This window comes from Oncorhynchus kisutch, linkage group LG5 (genome assembly GCF_002021735.2).
Source record: "Oncorhynchus kisutch isolate 150728-3 linkage group LG5, Okis_V2, whole genome shotgun sequence".
Lineage (NCBI taxonomy): Eukaryota > Metazoa > Chordata > Actinopteri > Salmoniformes > Salmonidae > Oncorhynchus > Oncorhynchus kisutch.
In genome coordinates, this window is record NC_034178.2 from 23,593,220 (window position 1) to 23,608,841 (window position 15,622).

Below are 15,622 nucleotides of genomic sequence, written 5' to 3' on the forward strand. Positions count from 1 at the left end.
GTCAGCCAGGACCTGCCAGAGCCATCAGTCAGCCAGGACCTGCCAGAGCCGTCAGTCAGCCAGGACCTGCCAGAGCCGTCAGTCACCCAGGACCTGCCAGAGCCGTCAGCCAGCCAGGACCTGCCAGAGCCGTCAGTCAGCCAGGACCTGCCAGAGCCGCTGGCCAGCCAGGAGCCGCCAGAGCCGTCTGTCAGCCAGGAGCCGCCAGAGCCGTCAGCCAGCCAGGAGCCCCAAGAGCCGTCGGCCAGCCAGGAGCTGCCAGAGCCTTCGGCCAGCCAGGAGCTGCCAGAGCCACCAGCCAGGAGCTGCCAGAGCCGTCAGCCATTCCGGAGCTGCTCCTCAGTCCAGAGGCGCTCCTCAGCCCATTGGGGCCTTTAATTAGGGTCTTAGACCCAAGAACGGAGGGGAGGGTCGTCACTCTAAAGAGGCCCTTGAAGAGGGAAATGACTATGGTGGAGTGGGGTCCACGTCCCGCGCCAGAGCCGCCACCGCGGCCAGATGCCTACCCAGACCCTCCCCTATAGGTTTAGGTTTTGCGGCCGGAGTCCGCACCTTAGAGGGGGGGTACTGTCACACTCTGACCATTATTTGTGTTGTTTGTTTCTGTGTTTTGTTTGGTCAGGGTGTGATATGAGTGGGCATTCTATGTTGCATGTCTAGTTAGTCTGTTTCTATGTGTTTTGCCTGATATGGTTCTCAATCAGTGGCAGGTGTTTGTCGTTGTCTCTGATTGGGAACCATATTTAGGTAGCCTTTTTTGTATTGTGGTTTGTGGGTTATTGTCTATGTTATGTTGCACGTTAGCACAGTGTTCATTAGCAGTCATGTTCGTTTGTTGTTTTGTTTGTTTGTTCAGTGTACTTCGTGTTTTTTCGTCATCCATTAAACTATGCATTCACACCATGCTTTGGTCTCCTCACTACGACGATCGTGACAAGAAGCTTGATACACGGTGGATATCCATGGTCTCCTGACACTTATTAATGCATGACCTCTTACATCACAACATCCTTATAAATAACAGCAAAACCCCAAGTCCTTTATAAGGCAGACATGAATCTGGGATGTTTGGTCAAATGTAACAGAAGGTAAGTGAACACAATATTTTACATGCTGATACTTTGATGCTTCATTGCAATGCCAGTGAATGTTTGCTTTAGTAGAGCAATACGTTCTGAATAGTAGGGCAGTACTTTCTCACTATAGGGATTTGTCAGTTAAGTTCAGTTTTTTAATTATCATGATGTAATGGTTGACGCATTATTTACTATGTATTTGCTATATATCGTTTTTACAAAATTAATGCAATTTAAGAACATTAAAAGGTGAGTATGTGGATTAGCATAACATCGTACGGATTTGTTGTTTGTTGGAGAATAGCTACTTTTACTTAACATGGCATAGTTGGTGTGGCAATTATTTCCAGATCTGATACTTATCTAACATTTTCAAGAATCAAGAAGACACTGAATCAGTTTAATTAAGACAGTTTACAGAATCTTCCTAGTTTTATTGCTTTTTTGGCTAGCTGTTGCCTCACATTTAACAAAGGACTGCTAAAAATCAAGGCTTCTTCTTGTGTCATTTAAGGGAAAGATACTTTTTTTTTAAAATGTTACTTTTACCAGATGAGAACAGTTACACTTATTTACAATGACAACCAAAAATGTTGACTTACTGTAAACAAAAAATGTTTGGCTGCAATTTGTTTGAAATGTGCTCCAATTTCTCCATTAAGAAAATGAACTCTACAGCCAGCCTGTTGGACATGAACTTCACATCCCAGATGTCAGTTGGAGGTGGTGGCTATCCTAAAGACAGCTTTAGCACCGCCTTGACCAAGAACATTGTGGCCATTCTGGTGTGGCTGGCCCTAAGTTTTATCAACGGAAGTATGGTCCACACCTTCCTCAAGCATAACTTTTTCTATGAGGACCCGCGCTACATCATGTTCATCTATATGGTCATAAATGACGCCCTGCAGCTCACCCTGGTCACGGCACTGTACGTAGTCAGCTACATTTTCTTCAAGATCCATGCTTCCGTGTGCTGCCTGCTGGTGATGACTGCAGTTTTGACCACACGCTCCACCCCTCTCATATTAGCCGGTATGGCCGTGGAGCGCTACCTGTCTATCTGTTTCCCCTTACACTACGGGCACACATGCACGGTGTCACGCACCATTGCCCTCATCGTGGTCATCCTGTTCTTAACGGTGGCCGTGCCTCTCACTGACCTCCTGGTCACACTCATCAAGGAGCCCCTGGGCTTCTTTCGCACCTCCATCTTCTGCGATCACTCCTTCATCTTCCGGGACCGCTCCATCTACTACAAGAACGCTGTGTTTGACAGCATCTATTTTTCCTTTGTGACGCTCACGCTGCTCTACACTTATTGTAAGATCATGCTAACGGCACATGCTGCCTCCACGGACCTGGTGTCCATAAAGAGGGCAAGGAATACAGTGCTACTCCACGGGGTGCAGCTGCTGCTGTGCATGCTGGCTTTTGTAGTCCCCTCTCTGCAAGCAGCCCTCATCGCTCTCTTCCCACAGTTTGTCCTGGAGATCCGTTACATCTTTTTCCTGCTGGTCTACATCATCCCACGATTCCTCAGCCCCATGATCTACGGTTTCAGGGACGAGAAGTTCCGCAAATACTGGGCAAGGAACCTGACGTGTCGTAGGAACAATATATCTAGATTGTGGCCAGCTATGAAAGTGAATCTCAAGTTCAGGTGATAGTAACATTTTGCTTGAATTCTGGGAAAATGGATAGAATATGAAGTATTGCATGTAAGTGATGGGTGAAAAATGTGGCGGTCCTTGTCAGTGACATACGGTTGTAGTCGGAAGTTTACATACACTTAGGTTGGAGTCATTAAAACACGTTTTTCAACCACTCCACACATTTCTTGTTAACAAACTATAGTTTTGGCAAGTTGGTTAGGACATCTACTTTGTGCATGACACAAGTAATATTTAAACAATTGTTTACAGAGAAAGTATTTAACTTATAATTCACTGTATCACAATTCCAGTGGGTCAGAAGTTTACATAAAATAAGTTGACTGTGCCTTTAAACAGTTTGGAAAATTCCAGAAAATTATATCATGACTTTAGAAGCTTCTGATAGGCTAATTGATATAATTTGAGTCAATTGGAGGTGTACCTGTGGATGTATTTCAAGGTCTACCTTCAAACTCATTGCCTCTTTGCTTGACATCATGGGAAAATCAGCCAAGACCTGAGAAAAAAATTGTAGACCTCCACAAGTCTGGTTCGTCCTTGGGAGCAATTTCCAAACACCTGAAGGTACCACGTTCATCTGTACAAACAATAGTACGCAAGTATAAACACCATGGCACTACGCAGTCATCATACCGCTCAGGAAGGAGTCGCGTTCTGTCTTAGAGCAAAGGACCTTGTGAAGATCTTGCGAAGATGCTGGAGGAAACAGGTACAAACGTATCTATATCCACAGTAAAACGAGTCCTATATCGACATAACCTGAAAGGCCGCTCAGCAAAGGAAGATGCCACTGCTCCAAAACCGCCATAAAAAAGACAGACTATGGTTTACAACTGCACATGGGGACATAGATCACACTTTTTGGAGAAATGTACCCTGGTCTGATGAAACAAAAATGGAACTGTTTGGCCATAATGACCATCGTTATGTTTGGAAGAAAAAGGGGGTAAGCCGAAGAACACCATCCCAACCATGAAGCACAGAGGTGGCAGCATCATGTTGTGGGGGTGATTTGCTGCAGGAGGGACTGGTGCACTTCACAAAATAGATGGCATCACGAGGGCGGAAAATTACGTGGATATTTTGAAGCAACATCTCAAGACATCAGTCAGGAAGATAAACCTCGGTCTCAAATGGGTCTTCCAAATGGACAATGACCCCAAGCATAATTCCAGTGGTGGCTAAATGGCTTAAGGACAACAAAGTCAAGGTATTGGAATGGCCATCACAAAGCCCTGACCTCAAACCTATAGAACATTTGTGGGCAGAACTGAAAAAGTGTGTGCGAGCAAGGAGGCCTACAAACCTGACTCAGCTACACCAGCTCTGTCAGGAGGAATGGGCCAAAATTCACCCAACTTGTTGTGGGAAGCTTTGGGAAGGCTACCCGAAACCCTTGACCCAAGTTAAACCATTTACAGGCAATGCAATGCTACCAAATACTAATTGAGTGTATGTAAACTTGTGACCTACTGAGAATGTGATGAAAGGAATAAAATATTAAATAAATAATTCTCTCTACTATTATTCTGACATTTCACATTCTTAAAATAAAGTGGTGATCCTAACTGACTTAATTAAGACAGGGAATTTTTACCAGGATTAAATGTGGCTACGGTGTATGTAAACTTCCTACTTCAACTGTATATGCGCCACTTGACAACACTGAATATTATGTTGTAAATTGTCATTATGTTTTTATACTGTAACATAATGCTGTTTGCTAGAAAAACACGTTCAATGACTCAATGACTCATTCCTACAGGGTGTAAATAAAATAAGAACTGTGTGTGTGTGTGTGTGTGTGTGTGTGTGTGTGTGTGTGTGTGTGTGTGTGTGTGTGTGTGTGTGTGTGTGTGTGTGTGTGTGTGTGTGTGTGTGTGTGTGTGTGTGTGTGTGTGTGTGTGTGTGTGTGTGTGTGTGTGTGTGTGTGTGTGCGTGGGTGTGTGTGTGTGTGTGTACGTGCGTGTGTGTAACCACTCAAATTCATAGACGGACCTATAGATCCAACGAAATCGGCATGATAACCGGAAGGAGTAAAAGGCATATTAAGAGACATTTCCTTGCATTCCAGTGGACATATCAACTACCCCTGGATTCTTGAGAATGTTTACATTCATCCCCTGATAGTGTAATAACAGGGCTGCCCAACCCCGGTTCCCGGAGAGCTACCTTTTTGTAGATTTTCGCTTCATCCCAAATCTAGCACGCCTTATTCTAATAATTTAATTGGTTGATAAACTGAATAGAACAGGTTTGGGCAGCCCTGGTGTAGTACAACTGTGTTACCCTACCATAACCTAAAATGTAAGTTTACTACAACATTCTTTATGTTTTCATTGTCATTGAGTCTTTATTAATAAACCATGTAAAGCTTTGAAATATAATGCTAATCCTTTAACATTGTTTGTACAGATCCAGTTAATCAAATTTGGTTCAATACCATGGAACAGTGTCACGGAACAATGTAATGTCATTCATCCATAAAGAAACAAAACCACTGTATTCCTTCCTAGTGACAACAAGCCACTATTAAAGGCAGCTTACTGTGATCAGGGCTGCAGGTCTTTTTGTTTCTTCATGTACAGTTTACTAACAACCAGGACCTACTAATTTATGTGATGCCTGTATAACAAATCAGATTAAATCACACAAGCATTAACATTTTATATTTTTTTAAAGGGTCAGATAATTATCACTATATTACTGCTAAGTAATTAACCTGTTTTTATCATCCCCTTTCCAGTCTTTAGGGTTTGCCTTTTGGTGTATGATATCATACATAAAGTAACTCTGTATATAAAGTAGCACTCTCTGTCTCATCTGTGTTATTCCAGGACAGTGAAAGAAAAGAGTTCTCTGTTTTTCAAGAACAAAGTAAATGCTCTTCAGAACAGACTTTTCTGTGTTGTAGTAGCTACACTTAGGTCTTATCAATGCACAATGTTATGCAATATTGCATAGTTAATGTGATTTGATGACATTGCTAAAAAAGTGTTAGAAAGATATATAAACGCTGCACCGATGCTTAATGCCAAATTATTAAGGATTAAAAGGAAAGTTCACAAAAATGTCAAATTGTATGACACTTTCCAGCCCTGTATTTAAACTATTGAAATGATGAACAACAGCCGAGTGGATCACTTAAATGACTCTTTCATCAAAAACTTCATAGCATCTGCCCTGTAGGCATAATCATCAGCTACATTAATGTAACTTTCATGTGTACTTTCTTCAAAAGTCATATATTCTACAGGGTTCCTGGGGTAAATTCTATACATTCTCTGATTTGGGAGCTAAATGAATGAACAAGCTGTTTCGATTCCCAATGTCCACCTAAAAGTGCCGTTCAAAAAGAGCTGTTTGTTCGGATACGACCCTGTTCGAAATTTACAGTAGGGAGATGGCAGGGGGATGAACTTCTTGTTCAGAACGTGTGGTTGATCCTCAGGTATTTACATTCCCACTTCAGTTATCCTTTCCTTGTATGGTTCCCCAACCCCATGGAAAGTTTGCCCACTATTTGAGCAAGCAATTTCAACTATTTTGTACTGATGGGTATAAAAGGAAAAGGGGATACCTAGTCAGTTGTACAACTGAAATATGTCTTCTGCATTTAAGCAAACCCCTCTGAATCAGAAGGCTGCCTTAAACAACCTCCACATCTTCAGCACCCAGGGAACAGAGGGTTAACTGCCTTGCTCAGGAGCAGAACAACAGAGGTTTACCTTGTCAACTCAGGGATACGATCCAGCAACCTTTCGGTTACTGGCACAACGCTCTAACCACTAGGCTACCTCACTGCACATTAGGAAATACAACTTTATACTGTATGTGCTCATTAATATATTTTCATTCCACTGCACAACCTCCCACACACTTAAATCTGTCTTGTGCACCAAACATGATGGAAGAATACCTCTAGACACAATTTCCTAAAGAGTATTTCATTTTTTATGTAACACTTTACAACAACGTTTCATACGGCATTCTAATAGTGCTTTATGAGTGCAGTTAGATGCATTATAATGCATTATGGATAGCTCATAAGGCGTTATACATCTGTGATGTACAATCTGTGAAACTGGAAACACTTATCTCCCTCACTAGCTTTAAGCACCAGCTGTCAGAGCAGCTCACAGATCACTGCACCTGTACATAGCCCATCTATAAATAGCCCAAACAACTACCTCTTCCCCTACTGTATTTATTTATTTATTTATTTTGCTCCTTTGCACCCCAGTATTTCTACTTTGCACACTCATCTACTGTCAAATCTACCATTCCAGTGTTTTAATTGCTATATTGTATTTACTTCGCAACCATGGCCTATTTATTGCCTTTACCTCCCTTATCTCACGTCATTTGCTCACATTGTATATAGACTTATTTTTCTTTATTATTGACTGTATGTTTGTTTTACTCCATGTGTAACTCTGTGTTGTTATATGTGTCGAACTGCTTTGCTTTATCTTAGCCAGGTCGCAGTTGTAAATGAGAACTTGTTCTCAACTTGCCTACCTGGTTAAATATATGTGATATGTGATATATATGTGATATATATATATATTTAAATTCAATTCCCCAGCCCCTATCCCTCAGTTTACCAAGCAAAGGGGCGGATTGGGCTGTTGAAAAGACCGACTTTGGCTGTAATGATCATGCACCATCCCCTCCCGCTCTACTGACTCCTCACTCCCCAATCGATTACATCATCTCACTTAGATGTGTCAAAATGCATCTATATAAACCAGTAGCTTCGCCTCACAAATTTACTGGCTAGTCAGACAGGCATTGTGTGGTAAGTTTTACAGCCTTTCTCATCATGTGGACGCTGATTACAGATGGAGACTAGGGATTCGAAAATCTTACTTGCAACTCTCCGAAACAACATAGGCCCATAGGCCAACGGATGACTTCTTAACAATTTTAAATGGAATTATCACGAATCATTCCAATTTATGAAATATGAGATGAGATGACAGCAATGACAATAATTATAATTTCTTAGTGAGTACATCAGATTAATGTGTGTTGTGCAGGTTTTAGTTGTAACCTAATAATTAATGTGACTAACCAGGTTTCCATCCAACCTTTTTATTAGAGTAAAGTCTGATAAAATTTCAAGACAGGCCTGATGGAAACATCAAATTTGTCGGTAAACTTTCCAAATGTCGACAAAACAAAATCAGTTAGATAAAGTGGGATCTTTTTGTGTTTGTAAAATAAATTATGTGAGAAATTACAATGGAAATGCCTTCATGAGCAAATACTGATATTATAACCATTATATCAAAGTAATCTTGGAGTCACGAGATATAGTGTGGTACTTCCACTACCACGTGGGAAAGAACGCAGTTTATTAGGCTACAGATGAAATATATTTTATGATGAACTCCACAAGGTGGTGAAAGTGCATACAGTGATTAATGCACCTTTGCAATAATTTGAGGGTCTTATTCTGGATACATGATGATCGATGCTTGGCTGCCTTAATAATCTTTGTCCATAATAATCTAATCATGTAGGCTATCCTACCCTCACTGTATATGCCAGCTCCTGGCTAGTGCGCATATGCCAAGACCAGAGTGGGTACATCGCAAAACATGGGAACAAAACCATCAGTAGAGTTGAAAATGTGATGGAAACTTGTGTTCTTTATTTTTATGTGCACTACGTCACCACAAACAGCCTTTTATCCGCAACAGGTGCATTTGATGGAAATCTGTCACCAACTGGATGGAAACCTAGCTACTGACAAGAATATTACAACAACTTTTCTCCTATTAGTGTTACAATGACTTGATGACAAGCAGAAACTCAAAATGACATGTACACTATAATTCCGCACTAATACCATACTTTAAGCTAGCTAGGTGTGTTAATTTGTAGTCATAGCCAGCTCAGTCCCAAGAAAAACAGTAAGGCTCATTGTTACCTTTTTCATTGTACAGTATATCAAGTTTAAGCTATCCCTGTAATCATATCTCTGCTTATGGGGATTGTCTGAAACTCGGAATAATATTTGTTTTTCTTTGTCAGGTACTGTCTAAGTACTTCTTGATAATCAACGAGTAATGAACTTCACCAAAGGCCGAAATCAATTCAACATTGCTTTCATGAACAACTGAATGATGAACAACAGCAGAGCAATGGATAACTTCAGTGATGCTTTCATTAAAAACTTCACAACAATTGCCCTGGGTGTAATCATCAACTACATCAATGGAACCTTTGTGTATATTTTCTTCAAGAGTCATATCTTCTACAGTGACCCGAGGTATATTCTATACATTCACCTGGTGATCAACGACATGATTATGCTGTCTTTTGCAGTGATGCTACAGGTTATAACATATGCGCTTCCATATGGCCTGAATATGTTTGTTTGCTGTATGATGCTTGTAATCACAAGCACAACCAACAGAAATAGTCCATTGAACTTAGCAGGCATGGCCATAGAGCGCTACATTGCTGTCTGTAAGCCCCTGCATCATATTCAGATCTGTACAGTGCGTAGGACCTACATCCTCATCTGCCTCATCTGGAGTGTGGCAGTCATCCCTGCACTCAGTGACATCATCATTGTGCTAGCTACTAAACCATTCACAATTTTTTCCATAGGCGTTCTATGTTATAACAATGCTGTTTATGGTTCCCCATATCATGAGGCTACATCCACGGCGGTCCATATTGTTAACCTGTCATTTGTATTTCTGACATTGTTCGTAACTTATTTTAAGGTCCTTTTTGCTGCAAAAGCTGCCATAACAGACCCAGCGTCGGCTCGAAAGGCTCGTAACACAATATTGTTACATGGGGTTCAACTTCTGTTCTGCATGCTGGGGTATATCACGCCCCTAACCAATATGATTCTCTTGTCTCTCTTCCCAAATAAGCGAACAACCATTCTGTTCTCAAATTTCCTTTTCACCAATGTTTTGCCACGTCTCTTAAGCCCAGTGATTTACGGTTTAAGAGATCAGAAATTTGCCAAGTATATGAGAGTTTACTATTCATGCAAACAATATGATATCCAAATAAAGCCCACTGAAGTTCAAGTGAATTAAAAAAAGCGGTAGGGTAAATTGTAACCTGTTCATAATCGTATAATTTGCATCAGAATGGGCTGGATGTGTCAACTGTGTATTGTGTTGATCTGCACAGGACCTGCATTTTCATCGCCCTCATCTGGGGTCATCACTGGACCCACTGATATCATCACTGTGCTTGCAACCATAAAAATATAATCTAATTATAAATCTGTGCTTGCACCTTGGTCTTTGTGAGCACGAATTACTAACTAGTCTCCTCTGTTATTTTCTGTTACATACTCAATATTGTAGCGACCTTAGCCCAACACCTAGCGACCTCATCAAGGGGTTTGGATCTCTTGGCGGAAGGTGTTGAGTTGACAGTTGCTGGACCTGAGTTTGAGTCCCAGTTGGGGCTACCACCTGAATTCGCTACAATATTGAAATGACATTGGTAGAACACCTTGCAACCTCTCAAGAAGTTTGAGCATCTTGGTGTAATCTGACAACCCTCTGAATTAACGAATGCCCAGAGTGCACTCTGAGTGTACTCTGGCATTCCAGATTGAATTTACGAACACACCCCTAAAGCGTTAGTGACTGTAACTGTGCTGCTGGCAATAGTTGAATTACCTTTTTTGCAGACATTTACTGACACCGGTCATATTCAGCGGGTGTTGCTCGTTTGTAAATTCATCAGTTATTCTGCGCTCTGACACACTCAGACCAGAGTGCTCTGAAATCGGAGTAGATAACCAGAGTGAACACACCTAATATCTTGGAAATTAAGCCTGATGTTAAATACTCATTCTTATATTCAGCACAGTACAATGTCTGGAGTTTCATATTCATGGGGAACATGATACAGTATAGAGTTTATGTATACAGAAAACACTTGTTGCTACATTGCAATTACTTTAGAAATCAGAGCGCACTCAAATGACTAGCCGGGTCTTAAGATGCTCTCGTTTGATAATAATTCTGGGAACATATCTACTGTATCTTCACATATATTGCATTGTACAGATTGTACCTGCAGTATAAATACCATATTTAGGCAGGTAAGGCTGTTGGACACCAGATGGTGGTATTGTCAAACGAAAAGCAACAGTGCCAAATTCCATTGCCACTATACAGTATACAGCATGTCCAGTTTCCTGGACCCAGATACATTTTACTCATGAAATAAAAACATGGTCAATAGAAAACCTCCAATGAATGTGCTTTTCAGCCCAGGAATAGGCTAAATCTGGGTCCAGATAACTATACCTATAGTATAGTATAGCGTAGTATAGTATAGTATCGTAATACTGCACAGGACCACTATTTACAGGCACTTCGTTACACCCGCAATAGCATCTGCTAAACACGTGTATGTGAACAATGCATTTGATTTGAATTGATTTTTAATTAAGTTGCTCTTATACCTGTCCGGTAAGGGTGTAATCACTTTAGTAACAACATAGTAATAGCATGTTGTTATATAATACTTTATTAATTGCATTTTAATTGGATCAATATTTACAAATGAGTCTGTGTGTAAATGGAACACACGTTGAAAGCATGCACACAGATCTGCAGACACTGTGGCCCTCAAGGACAGGGATGTGTTTGACACCCCTCTATGCTGTGCTATTGTCAGTTACATTCCATCATCAAGACATAGTAGTGTTACTATTAAATGTTGATCATTCACAAATGAGTCATAGTAAGGATTACTGGATTGCTGCATTGTCAGCGTCAAGACATTCCCCACTGGGCAGTGGGCACGGACATAAACTCAACATCTATTCCACATTGGTTCAACATAATTTTTGGGAAATTATGTGGAAACAACGTTGATTCAACCAGTGTGTGCCTAGTCTTACCACAGCATGTTGGCAAGAACATTGCATTAGATAACCTACTAATTACCAACAAATAGAATTCTTGTTTATGGTCACTGGGCTTGTAATAGACTATAAAATCTTTCACACAATTTAGCTTGAATTATTATAGCAATTTCAAATAATTAAGTATATTCCTTGATGATATAAATAGGCCTAGGCCTACAATGGGGTACCTTATCATTACCCAAACAATAATTTGAAATGGTTTAAAAAAGTAATATCGCTCAACTTGCTCTCATGGAAAATCACTCATTGAGAACTAAAGATGTATTAAATCAAGTATAGGGCATACTTGCATGTGAAAATGAAATGTATAAACATTTGTTGTACATGTTGGGGGTCCACTTTTTGATGGTAGACTATGCACACATTAATAAGTATAGCTTTAATGTTCTAAAGAAATGTGTTTAAATCTTGAAGATTGTTATTTAGAATTGTATGTTCACAAAAATATAATTTGATAACATTCAATACAAACAATGTTCGAAGTTTGAGTTATAAGTGCAGCAGGACCAAATAAAATGATAGAAATAGACTATTCTAGTTGTGCATGACATCATCCTCAGCAGGAGCTAACACGTTTATTTATTTTTCACATCAAGTCTAGCTCACTGACAATTGTAACCCTTACCTTAACCGAAATGTAAAACGGTTAAGGTAAGGGTTAAGGTTCAAGTTAGATAACGGTTATGGTTAGGGTAGAGGTTAAGGTTAAGGTTAGGGTTCACGGTAGGGACGCCCCAAGGATCCAGGATTGCACTACCATACCTCAAGACAGGCGCGAGGAGGCTGATGTATCCTTGGAGAGAGATGTGCAGTTACTCGTCGCGAGATAACATCCACACGGAAAGTACCGTGAAATGCAGATGAACCTTTATGTGTGACGATGGTATGCAATCACAAGCGTAAGAGAAGATGAGATACAGTACGAGTGCTGTTACAGTAACAATAGCTTCGCTGAAGTGGAGAAAGTGCTGAATTTAGTTATGCCGATGCCTATCAAAAGAACAAAAACTTCATAGTATTGTAAGTAGACCTAAAGCATGAGTTAAGACTGAAATGTATAAAGATTCAGCCAGTGACAGCCTCTCAAACTTAACATGGGATAGAGACTATATTCAGTTATTTCGGGACAAAACAGAAAAGAAGAACAAAATAATCTTGAGGTGAGTTTGTCATTTTTCTGTTTTGTTTTAACTTCATCTTTCTATTAGTCTCGTAGCATATTTTTTGTACAAATATCGAATGATAGTACTGTTGACAGGTCTGCATGCTCTTCATATTGGTTTGTAATTAGTGTAGGGGGGAAGTGTGTTCAAATGCCACCAACAGAATGCTTTTTAGCATATGACATTATTTTGGATTTTATAAGGCAACAAATTACATTACCTATGATTAACCTACTTCAGATTGTCTATGAATCTCTGTCTGTAAACTGACATTTCAAGTGCAGTGATTTTAAACTGAGAGAGGTCTTACAATTTTTATATGCACCTGGCAATCCCCACAAGAGTCGCACTTGTCATTTAATCAGTGAAGTCGCATCTTAAGAGAGCACATGAATTGCATAGACCATGTGTGTGTCAAGTTTGGACAAAGATCGCATTTGTGTTTGGCTTAATTAAAATCAAAATGGTCTTGAAACAACAATATGTGTGTAACTTTCCAAGTGTATAGCCTGAATAAAAGCTGTAAGGGTGCACCAACATGGTTTAAATCAATCTTAGATTAGACCTTAATCAGAGATGTTTTCCACCACTTAATTTTAAACCTGGATTAGTTCATCTGAGGTTAAATCTTTGAACTATGATTAGTTACGTCTGTCATGATTTCATAGCAATTCTAGGGAAACTAGAATTGCCTAATTCTAGGGAAACTGGTCACTTTGCCAGGTTGTACTTCAAGCTAAAAGATACAACTAAGGGCACTTTTTGGTCAAATTAGTTATTTGGCTAGGTGACTTTTACAAATAATGTAGCCACAGGAGCTAAAATGGATAATCACACCCAAAATACAGCACATACACTGACATTTGATCAACTTAAACCTAGTCCAGTGGCAGTTTAGCATTAATCCCTAATCTAATTTTAAATTTGGTTTAAAAACAGAGCAAAAATATTCCATTTGATCTTGGTTTAAAGTCTAAATTGAAATTAAAATCAAATACAATTTTATTTGGCTCATGCTTCGCAAACAACAGGTGTAGATTAATAACCACTCTGGGATAGGGGGACGCAAAATGTCCCACTTGGCCAATTGCTAGGGTAAATGCAGAGCGCCAGATTCAAATAAAGTTCTATAAAATTCAAACGTTCATTAAATCACACATGCAAGATAGCAAATTAAAGCTACACTCGTTGTGAATCCGGTCAGCATGTCAGATTTCAAAAAGGCTTTTCGGCGAAAGCATAAGAAGCTATTATCTTATGATAGCACAGCAGTAAACAAAGAGAGAAATAATATTTCAACTCTGCAGGAATAAAATATAAATCATGCCTTACCTTTGACCAGCTTCCTTTGTTGGCATTCTAATATGTCCCATAAACATCACAAATGGTCCTTTTGTTCGAATTAATTCCGTCCATATATATCCAAAATGTCCATTTATTTGGCACGTTTGATCCAGAAAAAAACTGCTTCCAATATGCGCAAAGTCACTACAAAATATCTCAAAAGTTACCTGTAAACTATGCCAAAACATTTCAAAATACTTTAGGTATTTGTAAACGTTAATCGATCAAATTGAAGACGGGTGGATTCACAACGAGTGTAATTTTAATTGAGTATCTTACATGTGTGATTTATGAAAGTTTGATTTTTATATCATTTTTTTTTTTATTTGCCACGCTGCATTTTCCCTGTTTTTGCCCAAGTGGGACGCGACTTTCCCGCCTATCCATAAGAAGTTTTAATAAATAAGCAAAACCCTGTTTTTGCTTTGTTATTATGGGTGTATTGTGTGTAACGTAACATGGGGTCTGAATACTTTCCAAATGTACAGTACATATAACTAGAAATAAAGTGACTAGGCAACAGGATAGATAACAAACAGTAGCAGCAGCGTATGCGATGAGTCAAAAGAAGTTAGTGCAAAAAGGTTCAATGTAGACAGTTTGGTTGTTTGGTTAACTATTTAACGAACCACTAAGCAGTCTTATGGCTTGGGAGTAGAAGCTGTTCAGGGTCCTGTTGGTTCCAGACTTGGTGCATCGGTACCGCAGAGAGAACTGTCAATGACTTGGGTGGCTGGAGTCTTTGACATTTTCGGGGGCCTGGTATAGAGGTCCTGGATGGCAGGGATCTCTGCCCCAGTGATGTACTGGGCCGTACGCACTACCCTCTGTATCGCCGTGCGTTCGGATATCAAGCAGTTGCTATACCAAGCGGTGATGCAGCCAGTCAAGATGGTCTCAATGGTGCAGCTGTAAAACTTTTTGTGGATCAAGGCCCATGACAAATCTTTTCAGCCACCTTAGGGGGAAGAAGTGTTGTCGTACCCTCTTCACAACTGTGATGATGTGTGGACCATGATAGATCCTTAGTGATGTGGACACTGAGAAACTTGAAGCTCTCGACCCGCTCCACTACATCCCCGTCGATGAAAATGGGGGGCGTGCTCGGCCCTCCGTTTCCTGTAGTCCAAAATCAGTTCCTTTGTTTTGTTGAAGTTGAAGGAGAGGTTGTTGTCCGGCACCACACTCCTCCCTATAGGCTGTCTCATCATCATCGGTAATCAGGCCTACCAACATCATGTCGTCAGCAAACTCAATGATGGTGTTGGAATTATAAAATTCCCCTAAAAGTACATTTTAAGCTCAAATAATGCAACAAAATAATTTTTTATTTGAGATGAGACAACTCTGACCATTTTACTCGCCCTAGCAGAGCTGGTAAGGCAGTTTTCGTGTTAACCAGAGCGTGGGTCTCTCTAAATGTGCTGCTGGAAACAA

At 40.1% G+C, this 15,622-nt stretch overlaps 2 protein-coding genes across 2 annotated transcripts; both read left to right on the forward strand.

The window, feature by feature from the left end:
- The first annotated feature begins 1,742 nt into the window (after positions 1-1,742).
- On the forward strand, positions 1,743-5,382 carry LOC109891492 (odorant receptor 131-2-like). The gene is made up of 2 exons (XM_020484056.2): positions 1,743-2,736; positions 4,742-5,382. Exons 1-2 carry the CDS (start codon positions 1,769-1,771, stop codon positions 4,851-4,853), a joined length of 1,080 nt encoding a protein of 359 aa, XP_020339645.2. The 5' UTR covers positions 1,743-1,768; the 3' UTR covers positions 4,854-5,382.
- A 3,414-nt stretch (positions 5,383-8,796) lies between these two features.
- LOC109891493 (odorant receptor 131-2-like) lies at positions 8,797-9,982 on the forward strand. The gene has a single exon (XM_020484057.2). It carries the CDS (start codon positions 8,881-8,883, stop codon positions 9,817-9,819), a length of 939 nt encoding a protein of 312 aa, XP_020339646.2. The 5' UTR covers positions 8,797-8,880; the 3' UTR covers positions 9,820-9,982.
- The last annotated feature ends 5,640 nt before the right edge of the window (positions 9,983-15,622 follow it).

Bases quoted from the DNA above. Each gene is read 5' to 3' on its own strand.
- LOC109891493 (XM_020484057.2), top strand. From the start codon at position 8,881: ATGATGAACAACAGCAGAGCAATGGATAACTTCAGTGATGCTTTCATT.
- LOC109891492 (XM_020484056.2), top strand. From the start codon at position 1,769: ATGAACTTCACATCCCAGATGTCAGTTGGAGGTGGTGGCTATCCTAAA. The intron at 2,737-4,741 runs GTGATAGTAACA...TCAAATTCATAG, and splicing joins AAAGTGAATCTCAAGTTCAG to ACGGACCTATAGATCCAACG.